Source organism: Pimephales promelas, chromosome 18 (genome assembly GCF_988280905.1).
Source record: "Pimephales promelas chromosome 18, fPimPro1.hap1.1, whole genome shotgun sequence".
NCBI lineage: Eukaryota > Metazoa > Chordata > Actinopteri > Cypriniformes > Leuciscidae > Pimephales > Pimephales promelas.
Genome location: NC_142786.1, coordinates 5,970,131 through 5,990,873, shown reverse-complemented (window position 1 = coordinate 5,990,873; position 20,743 = coordinate 5,970,131). Strand labels below are relative to the sequence as shown.

Genomic DNA, 20,743 nt, shown 5'->3' with positions numbered 1-20,743 from the left:
GTAAAAGCCATTTCCCGATTTTAGAGACATAACAAAAAACAAAAGTAAAACGGCTAAATATGTGGAGGCGAATATGGTTAAATTAAAGTTTGAGAGAATGAATGCCTATGTGAATGAGTGATTACTGAAGCGCGATTCTTATATCCATCTTATTAACTGTCTTCAGGGGTCTAACCTTAGTGAACCAATACTGTGGGATGACTCGGGGCTCCCGCGGGGCCACAAGGGTCCCCTGGTGTGGATTCCATCTCAAAAGGCTTTTAATTATTGAGCGTCAGCTATCATAAGCACACTAAGCATCTAATATTCCAGCTCTTGAGACGAAGCACTAAGATGGACAGCATGTGAAAGTCAGCTAATGGAGGAGGTCAGAGAGAGTTAGATCCAAGTACACAAGCCAGGAAGCATGCCAGAAAACTACATCATTTAAAAGCAAATCTGTTTATTCTCATGCAAACAAGGCCCGGAAATGTGAACAACATATTATGTGGACTGCATAGTGTTCCCATGTGCGCCACAAACGCAAGTCCCACATTTGAATGGCGACGGAATATGTTAAATTCCTGCAGAAGGGCAATTCATCAAACAAAAAGTGCCATTTTTACACTTCTGCAACACTGGAAAATACATAGTACATTTACGACTAGCACCGAAGTCGACTGAGAAAGTGGCACAAACATACTTAATAATGCCTAAATGTAAGCTATAAAACCGATGTCTGTTCTTCATTCACGGATGTTTTGTGGAGATATTGGAGAGGGGACACAGTGGTTGCAGTACCCTTACAACAAATCTGGCTCAAACATAAGGACATAATGATCAGGTATTGCACCCCTTTGGCCATTTGTCACATTTGCGGCTGTCGACACACACACACACACACTAATATTACAAAAATGAATCACAGGCACGAACTAATTTGCATACGATCAGAAATTAGTATTATTAAGAAGGCTACACTTCTGTGTAGTAATAAAATTGGTAGTGTATTGGTTTCGAATGTGTGTAGTAAAATATCACAATAATGAAAATGACAAATAAAACAAACACAGAAGCATTTGAATGGCGACAATCTGGACTTCCTCAAGCTTCTACAACGCTTCCTCAGTTTTGATCTTCTCTTCAGCTTTATTCTCTTCAGCTTTCGCTTCTTCCTGTTCCACATCTGTTTTTTTCTCTTCCTCTGATTTCAGCTCTTCGGGATTCGCTGCCTTCTCGGCCACTGGCTTGTCTTCTTTCTCCGCCTCCTTTGCCGCCTGTGGCTCTGCCTTGGGCTCTGCCTGTGCATTGGCTGCCGCCTCAGGCTGTGTCTCCTGGATTGAACTCTCTGCTTGCGTTTCTTTTTCCAAACAACGCTGGTTGCTGAGAGCCTGCGCCAGATAGCCAATCAGATTCATATACTCCTGGAAGCCGACCTTCCCATCCTGGTTGTTGTCAAGCTGTTGACGCATGTTTGTAACTGCCTCATTGTCCTCTGCGCCCTAAACACAAAGTTCCTCAGATGTTAATTACTCATGCTACAGGTTTGCGGCTTGTATTGATTGTCATTTAAATGGTTTAAACTGCTGATGGTGATATAGTGATGCAACATCCTAAATAGGTTCTAAAAACTTTCTGTAAAAAATGTATAATGTTTTTGCTCATGAAAACATGTGGGTTTTAGCATGTTGCTATGTGGTTACAAGTCTGATAAGTCTGGGGAAGATCCACGAGTTGGGATTTCGAATTCGGATCACCCAAAGGACAATTGTGCTACATGTCGGAGGGCTGCCAATGAGGCTATAGGCTAAGTCCTTTCTTTATTGTGATGGATATCCGAGTGAAACGGCTTCTTGAGCAAGAAAAAATGTAGGGTCAGACTTGATTTTGTCTACAGAGCATCACAGTCCTGCCCACAGGCGTTGCCGGAAGTAAGAATTCAATACAATTTCTCCATTGACAGTTGAGATATAAGCCATAAAAACGTAACCATACATGGTAGACTTAAAACCAGCTATGGCTGTACTAAGCGATTGTATATGCTCATATAAACTAGACCCCGACCGATAAAGGATTTTGAAGGCCGATACCGATACAAACATTTTTGGTTTAAAATCCGATATATCGGCCAATATTTAAAAAAAAAAATAAAATTCAGAAACGTGCAACAAAACACTAACAGATTTCCCTAACATTAGTTATTTTTGAGTTATTTATGAGTTTTAACTAAAATAATATGATAATGCATTTTAAAAAGAATCTTTTATTGTCACAACAGAACAGAGGAAAATCAAAATATATTAAAGTTCTGATAAATAAAATAATAATTAGTCCCTATATTGCCTTATAAGCTACCTTATAATTACAATGTCAGCTTGCTTATCCCTTTATCTGCACTTTTTATCAAGCTACATCAAACCATTTTCAATCATCAGTTGCTAAACCTACTATTTAGCGATTCTAAATCCATTACAGAACGGCAGTCTGCAACGCACACTTGGCGTCGTTGGATTTCACACACGTGTAAAAGAAAAGCTAACTTTTATGCACAGGATGTGTGGCGCGTCATACACGAGTGTTGCCAACAGGGACGGTGTACAGTGCCCCCTCTGGTGGACAAACTTATACAACTCCAACACTCATGACATGGTTGAAGCGTGTTTAGTCTGTTTTTATTTTATTTTTGAAATATTAATTTATCGGCCATTATAACTGCCGATACCGATGGTTTGGAAAATGCCTAATATTGGCCGATAATATCGGCCTGCCGATAAATCGGTCTGGCTCTAATATAAACGCCAAAAGTTCATGGGGCACTAACCTTGTTTTAAGATAAATGCCTTTAATTCTCGATGTCTTAGATAAGTACTTCATTACCCACAATCCTGAACAATCCCACAGTAATGCATCTGATTGGTGGAAGTCGTGTAACTGTCTGGTTAAACCCTGCGAAGGCACGTGAAGACTGAAGATTGCGTAATGACGTAGGGCTAAGTTCATTGGTCGCACCTCAGACACGCCCACTCTCACGCCAGTAACACTTAAGAAAAAAAAGAGATGTCTCTACTCCATCACTCGTTTCTGACGCGATACATCAAAATGTGCATAAAAGCAGGGTGATGGAAATTTAGTAACTGCAAGGAGGTGAAGCTTAAAAAAGTAATGATGTATTGTACACAGATAAATCATTAATAATAAAAACTGCAATAAAAGAAGAATAAAAAAGAATAGTCAATTTTGATTTCGTGGTGACTTTAAATGTATAAATCAAGTTTACAGTGGTTTTTCACCCGTTTATGGTCTGCCATGCAGGCACAATGATTGTTTAGAAGATTAATAGCCCACTTTTCCACAGCAATCTGCTTGAACCGAGGTATCATTCATGTCCGTAGCACAAACAGTGTGAGATGAACGAGCACGGCTAAAAGTTTTCCTCTGTAATTTAATGTGGCACCGGAGCAAATAACACAGCAGCATTCTTCATGGCAAATGACTATTTGGACACAAGTTTGTGGTTTCTGCTCAGCTCATCAAAGTCCAGATAATAAGGAAGTGCTCAAAAAAGAAATAGACCAGGGCCGACCTGTAGCCATGGAAAAATCGAGTGTACTGAAAGACGAATATGGTAACTGAATGATGGCTGAATTTCAAATAAAGTTTTGCTAGATTGAACAAAATTGAACGCAGCTTCTAACCGTCATAATGTTCTTCAGCTGGTTCTTCACGAGGCTCTGGAACTCCTTTCCTCCGAGGTTTTCCTTTCCCTTGGATGACTTCAGGTAGACACCCACCACGGTTTTAATTGCTCCCTCCATCTTTGCTTTCGCTCTACAACAAGATGAAAAGAACATTTAGTAGACAGCTGACATTAGGGATGCACGGATATTAAAAAGATGTCTGACGGACGATAAATGACCAACAAAATGTTACTGTTTTAAATAAAGAAAGAAATAAATTACTAAAAATTAATCAATTTAAATGCTACAAGTGAATTTAGGCATCACAGCATTATAATGTACAGTATGAACATGGGAAATATTTGTTTTTTTCTAAATATTACACTACCGTTCAAAAGATAAGTAGGAATTTTCTAATGCTTACCAATGCTGCATTTATTTGATCAGTATAAACATTATATTGAGAAATAATATTACAATTTTAAATAACTGTTTTCTAATTGAATTTATTTGAAAGTGTAATGTGATGTAAAGCTGAATTTTCTGTTTTCAGTGTCACATGATCCTTCAGAAATCATTCTAATATGCTGATTTGCTGCTCAAGAAACATTTCTTATTATTATTTAATTTAAATTTCAAAAACACTTTTAAACAGTAGTGTGCATTTAACTGTAAATTATATATTAGTGTTTTTAAAGAGTAAATCACATAAGTTTTGATAACAGCAATCTAACTGAGGGAACATGTGATAGATAAATGGATGGATGGATGGATGGATGGATGGGTGGATGAGTGGATGGATGGACGGATGGATAGATAGAGGATGGTTGGGTGGGTGGGTGGATGGATAGATGATTGATCGGTGGATGGGTGGATGGATGGGTGGGTGGATTAATAGATGGATGGATGGATGGGTGGATGGGTGGGTGGGTGGATGGATTAATAGATGGATGAATAGATGGATGGATGGATGGGTGGGTGGGTGGATGGATTAATAGATGGATGAATAGATGGATGGATGGGTGGATGGGTTGGTGGGTGGATGGATTAATAGATGGATGAATAGATGGATGGATGGATGGATGGATGGATGGATGGATGGATGGATGGATGGGTGGGAGGATGGGTAGGTGGATGGATGGATGGATGGATGGATGGATGGATCAGTGGATGGATGGATGGATGGATGGATAGATGGATAGATGGATAGATAGATAGATAGATAGATAGATAGATAGATAGATAGATAGATAGATAGATAGATAGATAGATAGATAGATAGATAGATAGATAGATAGATAGATAGATGGATGGATCCCATCATGCATTGACAGTAATGTAAAAATAAGTTTAATGCTTTAAACAAACCCTAACCCGAAGAAGAAGTGGTGTCATTCGGTGGTTGGCGACATGCCAAGCTCTTAACAAGTTAGAGACAACTCTCTAGCCACAGTACCTGAGAGTGTACTAGGGTGTGGAGAATGGAAATCTTGGGGGTTAGAACTGACAGTCAATTGCAGATAAGGGAAGAGAGAAGAAAGAGGCAAGTCGCCAGTGGCTGTCCTGATCTTTGATAGGTCATCTGATCTACTGATGACCAAACCACACAGCGGCTTCATGTTTCTCAAGGGATTACCGACAGCTCAAACATCCCTTCTTTCACTCACTCACTCACTCGCTCACTCCTTTTTTCTGTAGTTTGTTCCTCTTGCTCTTCACACCTCTTTTAATGTAAAGAATTTAGTCCTGCTTTTAACTTTCTTTCAAGACCAGCCTCTCTCTTCTCGCGTGTAAGATTTCACCTATGCAGGCGCACGTTCACTCTCTTGCATTCCACTACACAATTGTTTACTGGCTTGTCAAAGTTTCGAAGGAAATGCCAATAGCCAATCGCCTTGCCTCAATGAAGACATGGCATTACTCAGATTCTTTGATGAGGTGCAGACGGTCATAACTCAGCTATGTTCGGCATGAAGATCAGATTTTAGGGTAATTTTCCGAAAACCTCCATTAAAGTCTGTTTGATATATTCAGCGGCAACAATAAGTGAAGACATCTGTAGTATTGTTGTTATTTGTTAAGTAACACTGGAAACAATTTAAATAAGATTTATTATAACATTAGTTAATGTATTAACTAAAATAAACTAACAGTGAGCAATTCAATTTATAAACAGTATTTATTCATCTTTGTTAATGTTAGATAATAAAAATAGAGCTGCTGATTATTTGTTCATGTTAGTTCACAATGCATTAACTTATGTTGCAAATAAAACCTTTGATTTTAATAACGTCTTAGTAAATGTTGAAATTAATATTAACCAAGATTAATAAATGCTGTTGAAGTATTGTTCATTCTTAGTTCATGTTAACTAAGGTAGTTAAATAATGTTAACACTGTAAAAAAAATGTTGTTGGTTTAACTTAAAAAATTAAGTAACCTTAAAAATTTAAGTTGATCGAACTGGAAAAATTGAGTTAATACAATGAAGGAGATTGATTTAAACATCAAAAACTTAAAATAATAAGTTATCTGAACTAAATAAATTATTTAAGTTGATTTGACAAAAGAAAAAATGTTGTGATAACAAATCTTGGAAATATATATATATATATATATATATATATATATATATATATATATATTACATTTACAGTATAATGAACCTTATTGTAAAGTGTTCAGTAAAACTATTAAAAAACATTTTCTGTCATTCAAATAAAGCTGAAATATAAATATTAGATGAAACACTTAAGCTTACACAGAAATTTAAAATGAAGCCTTGGCATCTAACTAAAATACATAAACTTAAGTTAAAGTATTAAAATTACTAAAACTAAAATAAAAAGTAATAAAATCTATACCAAACTTAAAAAAACGACAAAATCTGATAAAAATGACAAACATAACAAAATACTGCAACTTAAATTAAATTACATTAAAGTATTAAAGTATAATAATAAAAGCTCATTTAAAAATATTAATAAATATTATAATAGGTATAGTCAACAACTTCTAAAAGTGCCAATATAAAATGATCCTGTTGTAAGAACGGCAGAATGCAGAAACCAATGTTTCAATGCATTCATTTCATTGATAAAATCTTGAACAACAGAACTAAGTGTCTCAAAAAGACATAGAAAACACAACTTTTGAAATTCCAATCATTGCTCTTTTACGCAAGTCATTCAGATGTAACCAGAAAGTGACGGCTTGCTTGTTAAGATGAGGTTTGGAACCTTATAATTTGCATAGCTGTACAAACAAAGCTGTACAAAACAAAAAAAAAAAACAGTGACATCCAGCGGTCAGCAAAAGAGCCCTTTGGGTTGTTATTGCGGGTCAAAATCTGTGTAGGTGTGCTTGTCATCCGAGACGGTTTCTAATGCCACCAAATTAGCTGACGCACATTCACACAGAGTTTCCTCTTATCAGTAGTAATAACCACATCGACAGGTAGTAAGCAATTAAGAAACATGACCATTAGCCTAATTTAATGAGAAAGAGAGAGAGAGAGAGAGAGAGAGAGAGAGATAGAGAGAGAGAGAAGGAGATACAGAGATGACGCAGTACGCATATTAAAGTTTCTGGTTTCATAGGCTGTTCGAAAGTGAGAAGGACTCTTTTACACTAGCGTCAGGTGGAATGGTGCAGGAAATAGGCTAGTTTTCGACTTCCTTGGCACACAGACACTCAGCTACTGTCACAATGCAGCAATAAACTATATTATACTTCCTATTGGCTGTTGAGTATAAACCCTACATACTTGTACAGTGTTCATTTGGGTTAAGTCTCAAAACCAGGCTGCCTTTCTAGACATTACAGACATGTTTTGAATTCCATTGCACATATGATGCCCTAAAATGCTGTCGCATCAATGGTTCCATTGAAAACCTCATTCCAAATCAATAGAACCTTTTCATTGTGCAAAAGGTTCTTTATAGAGGAAAAAATGTTCTTTACACACACACAAAAATGGCTCTTTTAAGAACTGTTTGCTGAAAGATTCTTTGGGGAACCCAAAATGGTTCTTCGACGGCATCGCTATAAAAAATCTCTTGAAACTTTGATTTTTAAGACTTTTGTTTTTATGGTCTGACTGAAAAAAAAAAAAGATTTTACATGCTACAAAAGTGTCATATAAAAATATATGAGCAATATTAAGGCAAATAACAATGTTAAACACAGCTGTTACCTTTACTCACAATTTTTTACCTGATTTGACCCCTGAAAATGTACTTTTTGTGGGTGTAATCTAATGAGATTATTTTTTGACAATAATAAAACCAGTGTATGTTTAAATATAAGTCATAAAAAAGATAGTAGTTATAAATGAGCAAAATAAGTGACTTTCTCTTGGCTGTGTCTTAGTTGCCTACCTAAACAGCATTCTCATAAGCACCTTTACACAAAAAGCAGCATCCTGACTGAAATGGTGCATCCTAGGTGGCAAAATACAGTTGAGTCACACAACCCCTACTGTACAGTCAGGATCCAGTCAGCCCTTTTACACAGTACAAACAATGTCTACATGCGCCCTAGACCAAAAGGCCGTCGCTCTGTTGAAGTCAATGCTGTGTTGTTGTCACAAGTCTTACACGCCTTAGTTCTCCCCACAATCATATTTCTAGTGACTATAGGCATCGTTCACTGATCCCATTGACTCTTTCAACCCTCGGTCTCAACCCTATCCAGTGCCAGTCGTCAAGTCTTATGAATTATTAAAGCCTTTGGCCCCTGACCTGGCGATTCCGTGCGGTGCTACCCTAGACAGTCTCAAGCTTTAACCCAAAACTCTCTCAGACAGACAGCACGTGGATGGTTAATAAAAAGTAATGAAGAGAGATCTTCCATTAGGCTACTTAAGTGACTCTCCACAACAGACATGACCTTTTACTGTTCCTGGACTAAATGAATAAATAAATCCGTGCAAACAACCTCATGAAGGAGAGGGGGAGAAAAAGGAAAAGGGGACGCAGACATATGCTGTTTAACAACGGACACTCATGCATTCTAGTACCGTTTCTCTCCAATGCGCAAAAGAGATTGAAAGGTTTGCGTTTCCAAACGGGAGAACGTGATACGCGCGCGCTCGATCACGGTAAAGACAATACCCGCCGCTCGCGTGCGCCATTAAAAATTCACACAGGAACAACTTTGCCAGTGTATAAAAACTCGTGGGGAACAATCGTCAGGTAGTTCTTTTTTTCTACACACTGAAATCACGCTTCGATAAAGCTTTTGTGTTAAACGCTTCTCTTTTCTGTTAAAGGACAGTTGACTTAGACTTGATTTAGGCTAGGTGTTGGCACAAAATATTTAAAAATGTCATAGGCATCTACAATTATAAATATGATATTACCATTGTATATCTTTTATATAAGGCACTTTATATCAATATTTGATGTTTTTATTTCATTGTTCGCATTTTTATTTAAAATATGTATTTAAAATACTATCAACTTCTTTATAATCACAAAATAGCACATTATATTCAATTTTAAATAAATGTAAAATAATTTAACTTTTATTATATTTATTTTAAAATTCATAACACCATGAAATACAGCAGCAGCATAATCAATGATGTAATTGTTGGCGCGTACAGTCGTAATAAAACGCTGCGATTAACAACGATTCAAACCACAGAAGAATAGTTCAGTAAATTCGTAAAGATACGCGTTGACTGTGTGCGAAAACGGCAGATGTTTTCAGTTTCAGCTGGCTGAGAATGGTCGAAGGGTGTTTCTAAAACGTGGCGTTGACACTTACAAAAACACTCACAAGTTCAAAACTTAAAGTTTTGTGTTCAAGTAGTCTGTAATGTGAAAGAAACGTATTTTGAAGCACTTACCCTAAAATGGGGACTGAGCGGATTGACAGTTCGCAGTAGCTGCAGTAAACCTCTTTTTTTCTTTGCCTTTTCTTCCCTACCTCCCAAAAAAAAAAAAAAAAAAAAAAAAAAACTTGTCAGACTCGAACCGCTGCCGAATCTCTTCCGTGATTTTTTTTCGTAAACGTTTTTTTGCCCCTGACTCTGACAAATGAAAGGGCGTGTACCTGGAGGAGGGGAACTAAAGGACGAACTTTAGTTGTTTTAAACAGGACATTTGATCTTTGAGATGATTCATAGGCTGCTTTTGATATTTCTAAATGATGATGTCTACTGCTGTAACATCAAACATTATCATAGCCAACGTGAATGTACTTTCACACTAGAAATTAAACAGGGAATCGTGGATGAGGACGAAGAGTTTTGTCTGGAGTTTTAGTGGGAAGTACAAAAACTTTAACCCTTACCTGCACAATGTTTGTACCAGTGTCAGAAATTAACAGGGCTCGGACAAAATGCCCCATTGTTTTATCTTTTACAACATTTTGTAGTCTTAAACTGGATCAAAATCCTCCATAATGGTAGACAGCTGCGTACACTGTAATATATATATATTTACATTGCTTTAAAATCACTTATTTGGATAACTTATACAAAATTCAACTCATGTTTGTAAGTCAGTAATGTAATTCAAGTTGAAATTACTTAAACATCCAAGTTATTTTTTTATTTATTTAAGGAAGCAGCTTTTTTGTGTCCAATCTTCACACAATGCATGACAAATTTGAGATTTAAGATTTGTGACATATTATTGGCCAACATTTTGAATTATTCTTATTTATTCATTCGAAGTATATGTCATAAATAAATGAGACTCCACATGTTTATGAGTGGAGAATAAGGGTAAAAACTCCTGGATATCAATTCCAGGGGGCAAATTTTGCCTCTAATGCATTAATTCGCATGTAATATAGAACCAACAAAGTGCTTAATTTTTTTAAATGCCTGCAGGAATTAATATGGTCAGGATTCTTGCTCACTAGAATGCTTTGTATTGTGATAAATCTCCAGACAGCCTATAACAGGCCTCAGGGAAGACATATAGTGAATCATATCCCAGTGCCCAAACTTTACTATGATTGTATCTGTGTTTACAAGAGGCACCGCCTATGTAAAGTGGTTTGTATGACTACTGTCACTTTGTGTGGACTATGGTCATGCCTTAGTCACGCCCGCCCACCCGCCTCACATCTTTTTTGATTGTGCTAGACAAAGTTCACTTTTGACTCATTTTTATTTCATAAAAAGGGTAAAATTGTGTGTACCCCACATGAATTGTTCATATGAATTGCACACTTATTGTTGAGCTAGTTACTTCAGTGTGTTCAGTTTACTTCAGTATAGCACTTGCAAATAAGATCTAAATCTCCCTTATTATCCAAAAGAAACCAACGCCCTTTCCTCAAGCCACACCTGTATGCAAGGCAACTGCCGGCACCTGCGTTATATTGTGTTGGGGACTGAATGTGTCAATAAAGACGTATCGTAACTGGCTTTGACTAGAAGATCTAAATCTAAACCGCCGTGCAATGTGATAGTTGAGAGCCTCGGGCTGGTGTTGGGTGACCATAAATGATGCTATTAAATCAGATGCGCTACACAAAAGAATGGGTGAGATGAATCTTATATTGCATGGTCAATAAAGAGGCAAGACAAGATTACCTTGAGAATCAAAGAAAGCTTTCTTTTATTTTCCGTCACCTTGGAGAATCATTAACTGTGCAACAGCACGGCCTGTGTTATAATTACATCAGGAAGTCACAAGGTAAAATTAAAGTGATTGAATGACATTGCGGAATGTTTCTTCATTGGCTAAAAGCCGCCATGTTGGTTCGCCACATTGCCAATAAGCTGCCAGAACTCCAGGAAGGTCAGCTCTCCGTCGTTATTCGCATCCAATGAGCTCATGAGCTGGTCAATGGTGGCTGGGTCAGAGGAATTCTGCGAGAGGACACATTGAATTAGTCACTTGCAATGATTGTGTCTCCATCTAGTGATCGTCACTGATACTCTGCATTCTTTTCTGCTGACCTATTAGGTCAGTACGGTGGCCCAGTAGTGCACAACACAACGAAATTCAAAAAGCAAACATAAGTTCACAACACAACGGAAACAAGCCACAACACAACGAAATATCCACAACACAACGAAATAGCCACAACACAACGGAAATGCTCCCGACCACTAGGGGGCAGGGGGTCTCTGTAAATGGTTAATTGCTCTCAATCGCCCATCTGTCTTTGGTTATCTTTGGCGGACTGGATGCTTTTCACTCGCACAGACACACGACAAGAAGAATGTGAATGTAAGTAAAAGCAAGTAAATATTAAAATATATAATATTTACTTTTAGCGTTGTTAAACACAATATTTGTAGAAGATATATAATTACTGTGTAGGCCTACTTGCGAAAAAAGTATAGTCACTATGATTTTGAGTCAACATTTTATTTCAAAAGATTATTTTAGTCTGAATGCCCTAACAGACTGCTTCTTCCCTAAACTAAAGTTAGTAATTCTTTTTGCAGATCACAATGTATTGTCCGTTTTGTGGCGCTACACTGGAAAACTGTCCTGCGTTTTGCAGTGCATGTGGTAAAAACATAACATTTCTGAAAAATAAAGTTCCTGGTGAAAATGAGGCAAGCACGAGTGCAGGTAGGCAACAATATCTGCTTGGTGTACTGTCGAGTGAAATTTGAGAGATTTTTATATGACAATGTGTTTGAAGCAGGGAAATCAGACAGAAGCACAGTGGATTCCTTCATGAAGTTCAGGGCTTTGAAGGAGAAGGAGAGGAAAACCTTCTTTACTAAGAAAAGTCAGGAATCTAAGAAGGATAAAAAAACAGTGAAGGTATCTTTATATGCCACAATAGGGATCAAGACTATTTCAACTCCCATTTCATAATTACTTTAAAGGATATAGAATCATGATGCATGTTTCCTATGGATTTCAGCCCAGTTGTGGAATTGAGAAAAGATGTCAACTATTTTCAAAAACATGATTATCTTTTAATCTATCAGTTTTATGTTCCATGACAAAATAGTTTTATAAATATTTTATAAAATTGTCACATGCCCCAAGTTAAAGCTAATTTTAAATTTCAGTTTGTGACACTTAACATTTTTATTTATTCTTTTTATGTGTAGATTTATGTTGGAGTTATGTGGAGACATGGTGGTGTTTTAAAGCCTATCAGAGGGAAGACCCTGCCTCTTGATGTTCAACCTATTTGGTCATCTGAGCAACTTTTAATTGCTGCTGAAAAGAAAGTAAGAGATTTTAATCAGGATATGGAAGAGGGCCCCTATGTATTGCTGTACCCAGATGGTTCAGAGGTGAAGAACATTCCAGGAACAAACACCCCTTTCAAACTACACCTGTACAAAGAGGCAATTGGAAAGGCTTATCAAAGAATAACTCTGTTTATATGCACATTTCAAGACTTCTTAGCTAATGGTAAGCATATTTAATTTAATGAAAATCTTACAAAGACATATACAACACTATTTACACTAATGGGTTTAAATCAAAGTGAATTTATTACTTTCATTGTTGTTTGAAGACTGCTCTGGGGATTCTTCTAGTGAAGACAGTGAAGTGCAAGTAAAGTCTACCTCTCACAGTCCACATTATGAGAGTGACACTTTGGTGGGTGCATTTAACTGCATGTCTCCTTAAATAAATATAACATTTAATTGTAACTCTTTGTAACAAGTGGCTTGTTTGTTTCTTTACAGATATGGGATTTTCCAGATGAAGCAAGCACGCCAAATGCAGGAAGCACACCAAATGCAGGAAGCACATCAAATGCAGGAAGCAATTCAAACAGGTATTAGCATAGTTAACAGGACATTTAGTGGTTAGGAGTGGAGTTGTTCAAATTAATTCACAGTAGTTGTTTTTCAGACCCCCTGATCTCTCTCTGCCTTTTTTGGACCAAGTAAGTTCATAATTGTTCATACCTTGCAAAGTTACTTTGTTACAACGAATGAAAAAATTTATTCGGTCTTTATAATGGTAAGTTATAATGTTATTTTAATAATTGTTACATTTCTGACAAATCTAGGAAGCAGGAAAAAATGGAACAAATATCAAAGAACACCCACATGGCCAACAAAAGTGCTACAGGTAAGCCACTTGTATTATCTCAAAAAGAGTTTAAAAAAATAAATGATTTGCTTTACAAATGTAAATTCTTGTTAATCTGTCTTTTTTTACAGCAATTACACACGTCTCTATGCCCCAATAATAATCGACAGTGACTCGGAAGCATCTGATGAGAGCAGACAAGATGTTCAAGAAGAAAGGTACTTAAAGGGTTAGTTCACCCAAAACTGAAAATTCTGTCTGTATTTACTCACCCTCATGTTGTTCCAACATGTGTTTTTTGGGTTCTGCTGAACACAAAGGAAGATATTTGGAAGAATGTTTTAATCAAACAGATCTCATTCTTCATTGACTACCAGTATGTATTTTTCCTACTGTGGAAGTCAATGGGGATTGAGATCTGTTTGATTAAAACATTCTTCCAAATATCTTCCTTTGTGTTCAGCAGAACAAATAAACACAGAGGTTTGGAACAACATGAGGGTGAGTAAATACTGACAGAATTTTCAGTTTTGGGTGAACTAACCCTTTAATTTATGAAGTATTCCATCTCAATGTCATGTTCCTAAATGTATTGACTAATTGTTTTATTTTATTATCATTTTACTTAACTTTATCAAAAACTCTATTTATTACAGAACGGATGTATTAACTTCTGCAGACATTGTGTCAGATCTCGCATTGAAGATAATAAAAACATGTTGCAGCAGATTCAACATAAATAGAGCCAATGTTTGGGATGGAGCTGTTCGTGGATTCAGACGTGCATCATACAACCCATTACACGACATGCTTGTTAAATTCACGGATGACGAAGGCACAACTGAAGATGCAGTGGACACAGGTGGTCCCAAACGTGAGTTTCTAACCCTCCTAATGGACTGTTTAAGGACACGAAGAATCTTTGATGGTCCAGAAAATAGGAGATTTCTCACCTTTAACAGTGCAGGTAAATTGTTTACTAATTTCATCTGCCCTATTCATAATTGTCTTGTTTTATACTAACTGGACAAAACAATTTACTATAGCTGCCAGAGAAGATGAATACTTCCTTGCGGGGCAGATGATTGCGGTTTCTATTGTTCACGGTGGTCCAGGTCCTCGCTTCCTCTCAGATATGCTATACGATCACCTCACTGGAAGGACGGCCATTAATGGAACAGTTGAAGATATAACAGATGAGATCATGAAGGCAGCTTTAGTTGAGGTGGATTCAATTTTTAAGCTCATTTTAAGATTTTTGTGTCCGTAATAATGGTTTATGGATTAACAGTTACAATTTTGTTCTGGTATTTGCTGTAAGAAAAATGTATTCGAATTCAATTGCTCCTTTTTAATTTATCCTATTTACCAGATATCTAGTGCAGCATCATTGGATGAATTACACATGCTCGTGGATAAGTATTCCAGCTTGCTGCAGACTGCTGGATGTTTTCATAACCCACAAAGTGTAGAAGGCAAAGAAAACATTGTGAAGGATTTCATACAGTGGTACATAATTTACAGAAACCAATACTCAATACAAAAGTAAGTTGGTTCCTAATTTGAGAGCATATTATCATTTATATCATCATTATTATCAGTACTTTGTTTTGCTTCCAGATTTAGCGACGGTCTTTCCACCCTGGATGTCATCCATGCCCTGGAACAACACCCAAGTGTATTCAGACCCTACATGTGCTACAGTGTTGAGAAACTAACACCTGAATCAGTGGAGGCTGTCTTCAAGGCTCAGCTCAGTGAAGTTGGTTGCACCAGACGACAAGAAGAAACAAGGATTTTAGGATACTGGAGAGACTATCTGCTTGACACTGGAGGTAAAGGATATATAAACACATTTTATTGTTGTTTTGTACATATTTCATCATTCCATTGTGGAGTTTTTATTTTCTTTTACTTTTTTTTTTTTTTTTCAGAACAAGAAACTGCAATCTCCCTCCAGGACATCCTGATGTTTGCTACAGGACTGGATTCACTGCCTCCTTCAACAATTCAGCCTCAGCCCCTACTGACTTTTGAGAGCACTTCTAAATTTCCCATTGCCAGCACATGTGCCAATACAATCAAATTGCCAATGTCTAAAAGCTATGAAGACTTCAAAAATGCAATGGACTTTGGTATCCAAAACTCACCTGGTTTTGGATTGCAGTAGAGTAGAACAATGTAAAATGTTAAAGGGATAGTTCACAAAAAAAAAAAAAAAAATTCTGTCAGTAATTACTCTCCCACATGTTGTTCCAACCCTGTAAGATTAATCAAAAATATCTTAATTTGTGTTCCGAAGATGAACAAAGGTCGTATGGGGTTGGAACAACATGATGGTGATGAGTAATTACTGACAGAATTTTAATTTATGGGTGAACTAACCCTTTAAATGTGGGCCATGTTTTTCAAAGTTATATAGTTCTCCACAGCAGTCTCCCAGGTGTGAGGTGTAGTCAAATTACTTCGAGTGCACAGTTCTTCAAAGTTTGCCTGAAGCTGTTCATCTCCACATGTACTGAGAGTAGGTTCAATGAAAAACTGGTTCAAGTCTTCCTCTGAGACACGAAATCCACATTCTCTCCCATTAAACCTTTAAGTAAAAGAGGAAAAAGTTTTGTGTGAAAAATAAAAGTACAGTGATAAAGGTTAATTTTTAATTAAAATAAAACCTTGTCAATCCAAAGTTGAATGACTTTCTTTTGTGGAATATAATGTTAGCCAGAATCTCTTTTCAATTTATTAGTGAGTGAAACTAATATTGTGTATCATATCACATTTTTTGTTATATGGAAGTAAGCCACACGGCTTTGTAAAAACATTGGTGAGTTTGTAGTTGTGTTAAATATCATTTTAAAAATTATATTAAAAAAATGCAAATAAGTGAAATATTTAATATAGTCATATACTGACCTGTGTGGAAGAGCGTAAATTGCATCTGGTTTACCAGAAGGACAGCGAGACTGTTTAACTGCCCTAATCGTGTGAGTGTTCCAGATTTCTTTGCATTCATCAAGGTCCATCTGTAGCACACTTAAAAACACATAACGTACCAAGCATATGTGCTCATGACTGCCATTAAAGAGTTGTCTCTCTTTCAAGTCATTCAGCAGATCCATCCAGAACTGAGACCTATGAAATAAAACCACAATACCAACATCCTTTTTAGACGTTTAGGCTCGTTTTCACAGACAGGCCTTAGAATGCGCCAGGATTAGGCTTTAGTACGGCATTTAAGTAGCTTTTATAAACATGTCCCAGAGAAAAAAAAATGACTGAGACATTTTGAGACAACAATGGCACTAACAATTTTTTAAGATTCGTCAGTGAAAGTGGCTCTTATTTAAAACGGCTAAAACTTGCATTTTAGTCTAGGACAAGCCTCGTCTGTGAAGCTGGGCATTAATTTTATAAGCTTTTTTCTAACGTGTAACTGCACATTAAATTCAAACTAAAATTTAGCAAGAAAATATATTAAATAAAACCCCTAAATATCATGACTGTTATACCTTTGTTTTCTGAAGTATGACCACCAGCTTTCAATTCGTTGGTTTGTGGTTGATGAGCCATACATATGGCTTGAAGCCCCTGCAAGGTCATCTGTGTGGACTGATCTCAGAGAACAGTGGATTGCAGCCATAGTTCCATTTTCAGTGCCGCAGTCTGTGCGAAGAAGCTTTGGTATGACTCCAAATTGTGTAGCACACTGTAGGTAATAAGCAGCTATAATGTCTGGGTTGTTATTGCTAGCTCCACAGTTTAACCACATTACTTTGCGTGAGTAACCATCAATGCAGCCACTTATAGCTAAACCATATGGTTTTAATTTGTCATAGCCATCAATGTGCCAGGCATGATTTGGCCCCAAAGAATGATAAACTCTTCTCACAAATCTTCTTCTTGAGCGTTGTTCAATGCCTAATGGATCAAGGTCTTTTAGCATAAGCATTACATCTTGCCTTCTCACTGTAAGATTGTGTTTTTGACGCAGGGTCTGGCACATTGTGCGGTAACCATAATGCTGTCCAGAACCATTCAACTCGCCAACAATAGCTGTCCGGACAGTGTCCAAAGGCGAGTAGTTTCTTCGTTTGTACAAAGACAGTCTGTTCAATTTTTTTTTCAGGGTACGAAGGCTCATTTTAATGTTGTGCTTCAATTCCAAGAAATCCAATATGACACTGTAAGTGTGTCCATCTCTGAAGTACTTTCGAAGAAGATCATCCTCACAAACAGGGACTGATGACTCTAACCATAAACAAATATAATAATAATAAGGGTATTATTAAGTAACAACTTTAACTTGGTAGAAACATCTGACTCAGAATTTAGTTAATAAACTTAAACATTGTGCTCAAATAACAGTAACTTAAGGTTTTAAGGCAGACTAAACGCATAACTTACATACCACGTTCAACTTCATTTGACAAAAACTGGAGATTAGAGCCACACGAGCTGCAAAAGGCTGTAACCGTTCTCAGATCGTTTCCACAAAATGGACAAAACATCCCAGCCTAGGACAATAGTAGAAATGATAACAGTTCAGCTAACGTTATCAAGTGTTCACGACACAAAAACAGAGCTAAAAAGTTAACTAAAAATGAGTTTATCTAACGTAACGTTATATACTCGGTTCATGAATCGATAATTTAAGATGATCAGGATATTAAAACGTTCTGATAAAGTATATGTTCATTTAAAAATCAAATAGACATATTAAGATAACTTACACAGACGTGTGTCCCGATCAAGTCCTGATTCGACGCTTGAGGAAATCTATTTTCAGTGCCGGCACTGCCCCCTGGTGGTCGGGAGCATTTCCGTTGTGTTGTGGCTATTTCGTTGTGTTGTGGATATTTCGTTGTGTTGTGGCTTGTTTCCGTTGTGTTGTGAACTTATGTTTGCTTTTTGAATTTCGTTGTGTTGTGCACTACTGGGCCACCGTAGGTCAGGGCATGGGGGGAGTTCCTGTTCTGGATGGGCCAAACAGTAAATGCTCTGATGTGGCAATTTTTGTTCCATTGTCTCTGGCATAGTTTAGATGAAGACATAATGAAAGCGGCTGGTTTGTTTCCGTACACACTAGCAGTAAGTTCTTTCTATAATCTTAGAGTTTTGAAGGAAGGATTTGTGTTATTTTCTCCACAAAATCACAAACATGTGACTCACATGGAATTCTTTAGAGGACTGGGATGTGGTTTACTAATAACTCGCACCAGGCCTCTAAAATGGTCCTCGTGTCCCTCGAGTCTCACAACATAGAATGCTGATCAAACACTGTAAATAACCTTAAATTTTATATATTTATATGAAAAAAGAAGAGTAAAATAATTATTTTTGTAGTAAAAGTCATCATGCTGTACACCAATGTTACTTTGGTATCATTGAAATTGTTATATTTGTATTAATAGTTTTGAATTGGTTTTTCCATTTTAATTTTTGATCAATGTTTAGTGTTTTTGACATTATTAATATGTCTACATTAGTCTTTCAATATTTTTAATTGTAGCTATTGCTAAAAAGAATAGTTCTTTGCAGCACCTTAGATTTAGTAGACATGCCTCTTCTTAATGAGAACCATTTTGAGTTGGTTTTATTGTTCTGTGGAAATTTAAAGTAAGAAGAAAAAAAAAGCTTTTAAATGTTACATGACTGTATGAATTTCTTTATGAACGCAAAAGAAAATACTTTGAAGAATGTCAGTAACCAAATAGTTGATGGATCCCATTCCGACTTTCTTAGTATGGGAAAATATGTACTATGGAAGTCAATGGGGTCCATCAACTGTTTGGTTCCCGACATTCTTCAGATCCTCTTTTGTGTTCAGCAGAAGAAATTCATACAGGTTTGGAACAACTTGAGGGTGAGTAAATAATGTCAGAATTTTTATTTTTGGGCGAACTATCCCAAAGTGTAGACCTGAATTTAGGAATATACACAGTATACTGACCATTTTAATAACTCAAAAGGCTTACCTTTACAAAGTTAGGTAACTGGGATGTGACCAAACTCTGAAACTCTTCCTTACTCAATGTTTTTGCAGAGCCATCTTTCCCAGCATAAGTCTTGAACTGGGAGACGAGCGTGTTAATGGCAGATTCCATGATTTAGGAGTCGAATGCTTCGGTGGCTGGAGATTACAAGGTCATATACAGGTTAGTCCTTTCGAATAGACAAATCTGGTGTGAGACTTACAATAACCGTATTTCAAGTGAATATGAGGTTAAAACACAATTTAAAAAAAAAAAAAAACATAAATCAACACAAGTAATAAATGTCATCTAACCCTTTTGTTGTTCCAATCCTGCATGAGATTTAGCAAAATATCCAAGCTTTTGTATACATACGGAGAAAGTGGATGGTGATACACCACTTCAATTTTATGGGAAAGTGCAGCTTGAACATTCTGCTAGGTAAGTCATTTTGTGTCTTACAAAGAAAAATGTGAAAAAATGATCCAATGATGTTCATTATAAGGTGACCCCTAACCAGTTAAGGCCAAAAAGGTATATCCAGTGCATACTAAAAATTATTCAATAAAAAAAATGAATAAGTATCATAGGCTTACCTGGCCTGAGGAGTGATGTTTTGTCTTGAGTTGTGTAAATGACCACCTCTCACCTTATATTCTCTTCATCTGACCGGCAAACTCAGCAGAAAACCAAAAATCACGCCCACCGCTCCATTTCACAAGTCAGGATTTTCTTATCTATCTCCTGCTTAAATATTTCCATAGAAAAGTAGTTTAGACTCTTTCACACACATACAAACATTTGTTTCTCTACATTAGTGAGGACATTAAATAGACTTACATTGATTTTAGATCAGGTTAATGGCATTTTCTATCACCAAACCCCTACCCCTAAACACATCCCTCACTGAAATGTGCACAAAACTATAAATAAAAGTGTGTTTGGGCCAATTTAGAAGCCTTTTTACATAGTGAAGACTAGTGGTTGGCTGTCATAATATTTCATTATATAAGTAAGGACATTTGGCCCTCACAAGTAAACCATAATATACACACATTGTGTTTACATGTTTTATGAGGAGTTTCCATAGACATAATGGTTTTTGTACTGTAAAAACTGTATATTATAT

The 20,743-nt window shown here is 36.6% G+C and overlaps 4 protein-coding genes across 9 annotated transcripts; 1 reads left to right on the top strand and 3 right to left on the bottom strand.

Moving 5' to 3' along the window:
* Positions 1-424: 424 nt before the first annotated feature.
* Positions 425-9,675, bottom strand: s100u (S100 calcium binding protein U). Its single transcript, XM_039678963.2, has 3 exons — positions 9,511-9,675; positions 3,675-3,807; positions 425-1,481 (listed from the first exon to the last, which is right to left on the bottom strand). Exons 2-3 carry the CDS (start codon positions 3,792-3,794, stop codon positions 1,092-1,094), a joined length of 510 nt encoding a protein of 169 aa, XP_039534897.2. The 5' UTR covers positions 3,795-3,807; positions 9,511-9,675; the 3' UTR covers positions 425-1,091.
* A 1,537-nt stretch (positions 9,676-11,212) lies between these two features.
* On the bottom strand, positions 11,213-20,312 carry s100a11 (S100 calcium binding protein A11). The gene is made up of 3 exons (XM_039678785.2): positions 20,211-20,312; positions 19,618-19,772; positions 11,213-11,490 (listed from the first exon to the last, which is right to left on the bottom strand). Exons 2-3 carry the CDS (start codon positions 19,744-19,746, stop codon positions 11,362-11,364), a joined length of 258 nt encoding a protein of 85 aa, XP_039534719.1. The 5' UTR covers positions 19,747-19,772; positions 20,211-20,312; the 3' UTR covers positions 11,213-11,361.
* LOC120485958 (G2/M phase-specific E3 ubiquitin-protein ligase-like) lies at positions 11,599-15,812 on the top strand. Of its 5 annotated transcripts, none has more exons than XM_089122548.1 (14): positions 11,599-11,854; positions 12,076-12,205; positions 12,282-12,403; positions 12,700-13,009; positions 13,116-13,201; positions 13,291-13,382; positions 13,460-13,493; positions 13,620-13,681; positions 13,774-13,860; positions 14,299-14,609; positions 14,689-14,867; positions 15,015-15,187; positions 15,263-15,477; positions 15,577-15,812. In XM_089122548.1, the coding sequence occupies exons 2-14, from the start codon at positions 12,082-12,084 to the stop codon at positions 15,810-15,812; spliced, it is 2,031 nt and encodes a 676-aa protein (XP_088978674.1). In that variant the 5' UTR covers positions 11,599-11,854; positions 12,076-12,081. The 5 variants fall into 5 exon arrangements, with proteins under 5 accessions (XP_088978674.1, XP_088978672.1, XP_088978671.1 ...); XM_089122546.1 differs by having other exon boundaries at positions 12,279-12,403; XM_089122545.1 differs by having other exon boundaries at positions 15,263-15,812.
* On the bottom strand, positions 16,031-18,533 carry LOC148970882 (uncharacterized). 2 transcript variants are annotated; one of them, XM_089122550.1, is made up of 5 exons: positions 18,373-18,533; positions 18,047-18,156; positions 17,152-17,890; positions 16,556-16,774; positions 16,031-16,235 (listed from the first exon to the last, which is right to left on the bottom strand). In XM_089122550.1, exons 3-5 carry the CDS (start codon positions 17,781-17,783, stop codon positions 16,031-16,033), a joined length of 1,056 nt encoding a protein of 351 aa, XP_088978676.1. In that variant the 5' UTR covers positions 17,784-17,890; positions 18,047-18,156; positions 18,373-18,533. The 2 variants fall into 2 exon arrangements, with proteins under 2 accessions (XP_088978676.1, XP_088978675.1); XM_089122549.1 differs by having other exon boundaries at positions 18,051-18,156; positions 18,373-18,529.
* Positions 20,313-20,743: the final 431 nt, after the last annotated feature.